We start from the raw sequence: 3,334 nt of genomic DNA, 5'->3' as shown, positions 1-3,334 counted from the left end.
TTGCGCCATCTAAGACCTGGTGCAGGAGCTCGAATTGACCGCGACCGCTGGCGCCGTTGCGCTGCCTCATAGGCTTCAGGTCTAGGGACCTGAGGATTACACGGGTGAAGAGCAGGAATGGGAGCTGTAGGTTCCTGCACTGCCTGACTCGCCTGTCAAGGGGCCCCACACCATTGCATTGTCAAGACCGCCACTGCTCCTAGAGACGTGTTCAGACTCTGCTTCTCCTCAGTTACCACTGACGGACATTCCCCGCACTCACATCAGTACATGAAGTGCAGGCCTCCCCCTCCCCCGAGCATCCTCACACTGACTCCATTAGAAAGTGCGATTATTTATTTTGCGCTGCAGAACTCCGTGTCTGGTAATTAATCTCATTAGCCGCGCACTTCATTACTTCACCTCCGCTGTAAACATCAACAACCTGGTCACGTGACTGCTCGCTGCAAGATAACTGCACCGTGTACCTGTGTGCAGCCCCCCATCATCATCATCACAAGCATCATTATCATCATCATCATCATCACCATCACTCTCATCATCACCACCATCATCATCATCACAATCATCCTCATCACTTGCATCATTATCATCATCATCATCATCACTCTCATCATCACCACCATCATCATCATCACAAGCATCCTCATCACTTGCATCATCATCATCATCATCAATCTCATCATCATCATAGGCATCATTATCATCATCATCATCACTCTCATCATCACCACCATCATCATCATCACAAGCATCCTCATCACTTGCATCATCATCATCATCACTCTCATCATCATCATCATCACAAGCATCATTATCATCATCATCACTCTCATCATCACCACCATCATCATCATCACAAGCATCCTCGTCACTTGCATCATTATCATCATCATCATCATCACCACCACCATCATCATCATCACAAGCATCATTATCATCATCACTCTCATCATCACCACCATCATAATCATCACAAGCATCCTCATCACTTGCATCATTATCATCATCATCATCATCACTCTCATCATCACCACCATCATCATCATCATCATAACAAGCATCCTCATCACTTGCATCATTATCATCACTATCATCATCACCACTCTCATCATCATCACTAGCATCATTATCACTATTATCACCACCATCACTATCATCATCACAAGCATCCTCATCACTTGCATCATCACTATCATCATCATCATCATCATCATCATCACTAGCATCATCATCATCACCACCATCACTAGCATCACCATCACATTTACTATCATCATCATCACTATCATCATCACCATCATCACTATCCTCATCACTAGCATCATTATCACTCTTATCATCATCACTATCATCATCACCACCATCATCATCACTAGCATCATTATCACTCTTATCATCATCACTCTCATCATCACCACCATCACTAGCATCATCACCATCATCATCACTAGCATCACCATCACATTTACTATCATCATCATCATCATCACTCTCATCATCATCACTATCATCATCATCACCACCATCATCACCATCACTCACATAATTATCACTTGCATCATTATCATCATCACTCTCATCATCATTATCATCATTATCACTCTCATCATCATCACTATCATCATCATCATCATCATCACTAGCATCATTATCACTCTCATCATCATCACTATCATCATCATCATCACTCTCATCATCATCATCACTAGCATCACCATCACATTCACTATCATCATCATCTTCAGCATAATCTTCATCCTCATCTTCATTGCTGATAAGAGAATGGAAAATGAAGGCATAAAAGTAAAGGTCAAAATAGGATGAAGAGGTGCTGATGGTTCGCTACAATGTATCAGTGCAGCTAACAGCTTGATTCCATTAGGTTTCGATTTTATACTGACACACTGTAACAAACAATCAGGACAGGAGCGTGATGTTCTCTTCAGCTGTGTTTGGACTGGATACATTATAGCAAACGTCCAGCTTTGACAGTTATGAGGTCAGGATACAGATTAATAAATGGTTCCATTCACTAAGAGCAAGCAGAGATATGGAGAATGGTGAGAGATTGAAGCACCAGGTCTATGAGAAAGCAGCAGAGTTCCACAGACAGTCAGTGGCGGGAGCGGAGTCCTTCCTGGCTCCTGGTGCTGCTCGGTATAATTGGGGTCACTTCGTTCCCGCTTTCATTAACACTAACAAATCCTCCGGTCTGGAGAGCGGCAGTGACTGATCTCAGAGATCAGCGGCTCCACCGCAGGGAACGCCGCCGCCCGAGCTTAATTCAAACAGGAATCAGTCTCAGGTGCTGTAGAAAGCTTCACGTCTCCTCCACCGCCCGACCTCTCCCCCAAACACAGCAGCGTCGGCCGCTTTAATTGGCTCTCATTACCGCTGCTGAGAGTCCTGCGCAATCGCTTCCACTTACTGTACACCGCCACCGTGTTCACCTCCCTGGAAAGAACGAGAACTTGTAGGTTCCATCACTATTACATGGTCAGAGAGTGTCTTCATCCAGATTCTCCACTGGTCCCATCCCATCTCTGCACGTAGGCAATCATTGGCCACAGCAGTGACCCACCTCAGACAGTGACTGGCCAAGCAGGTGTCTTCAGGTATCTCTGTCATGATTATGGAGGGCAGAAAGGAGGCCATAACATTCATAACTGTGGGTGGCAGCAAAGAGACCATGACTCTCATGACTATGATGGGCAAAAAGGAGTCCATGACCATCGTGACTATCGTGGGCACCAATGAGGCCATAACGTTTATGACTATGGGTGGCAGCAAGGAGGTCATGACCATCATGACTGTGAGGAGAAGCCTGGAGGCCATGGCCATCATGACTATGGAGGACAGAAAGGAACCCATGATCTTCATCACTATGAAAGCCAGAAAGAAGCCCATGACCAATATGACTAAGGTGCGCAGCGAGGAGGCTAAGACCCTCATGACTATGATGGGCTGAAAGGAGGCCATGATACTCATAACTATGGTGGGAAGCAGGGAGGCCATGACTCTCATGACTATGATGGGCAAAAAGGAGTCCATGACCATCATGACTATCGTGGGCAGCAATGAGGCCATAACTTTTATGACTATGGGTGGCAGCAAGGAGGTCATGACCATCATGACTGTGAGAGGAAGCATGGAGGCCATGGAGGACAGAAAAGAACCCATGATCTTCATCACTATGAAAGCCAGAAAGGAGGCCATGACCAATATGACTAAGGTGCGCAGCGAGGAGGCTAAGACCCTTATGACTATGATGGGCTGAAAGGAGGCCATGATCCTCATGACTATGGTGGGAAGCAGGGAGGCCATGAGTCTC

The 3,334-nt window shown here is 45.9% G+C and overlaps 1 protein-coding gene across 1 annotated transcript; it reads right to left on the bottom strand.

Moving 5' to 3' along the window:
* Positions 1 to 393: 393 nt before the first annotated feature.
* On the bottom strand, positions 394 to 2,631 carry LOC120990685 (clumping factor A-like). Its single transcript, XM_040419592.1, has 4 exons — positions 2,432 to 2,631; positions 1,561 to 1,774; positions 1,186 to 1,311; positions 394 to 948 (listed from the first exon to the last, which is right to left on the bottom strand). The coding sequence occupies exons 1-4, from the start codon at positions 2,629 to 2,631 to the stop codon at positions 394 to 396; spliced, it is 1,095 nt and encodes a 364-aa protein (XP_040275526.1).
* Positions 2,632 to 3,334: the final 703 nt, after the last annotated feature.

The sequence above is a fragment of the Bufo bufo genome, chromosome 2 (assembly GCF_905171765.1).
Source record: "Bufo bufo chromosome 2, aBufBuf1.1, whole genome shotgun sequence".
NCBI classification, from domain to species: domain Eukaryota; kingdom Metazoa; phylum Chordata; class Amphibia; order Anura; family Bufonidae; genus Bufo; species Bufo bufo.
Note: the sequence above shows the minus strand (reverse complement) of the source record. Positions and strands in the feature narration are given on the sequence as shown.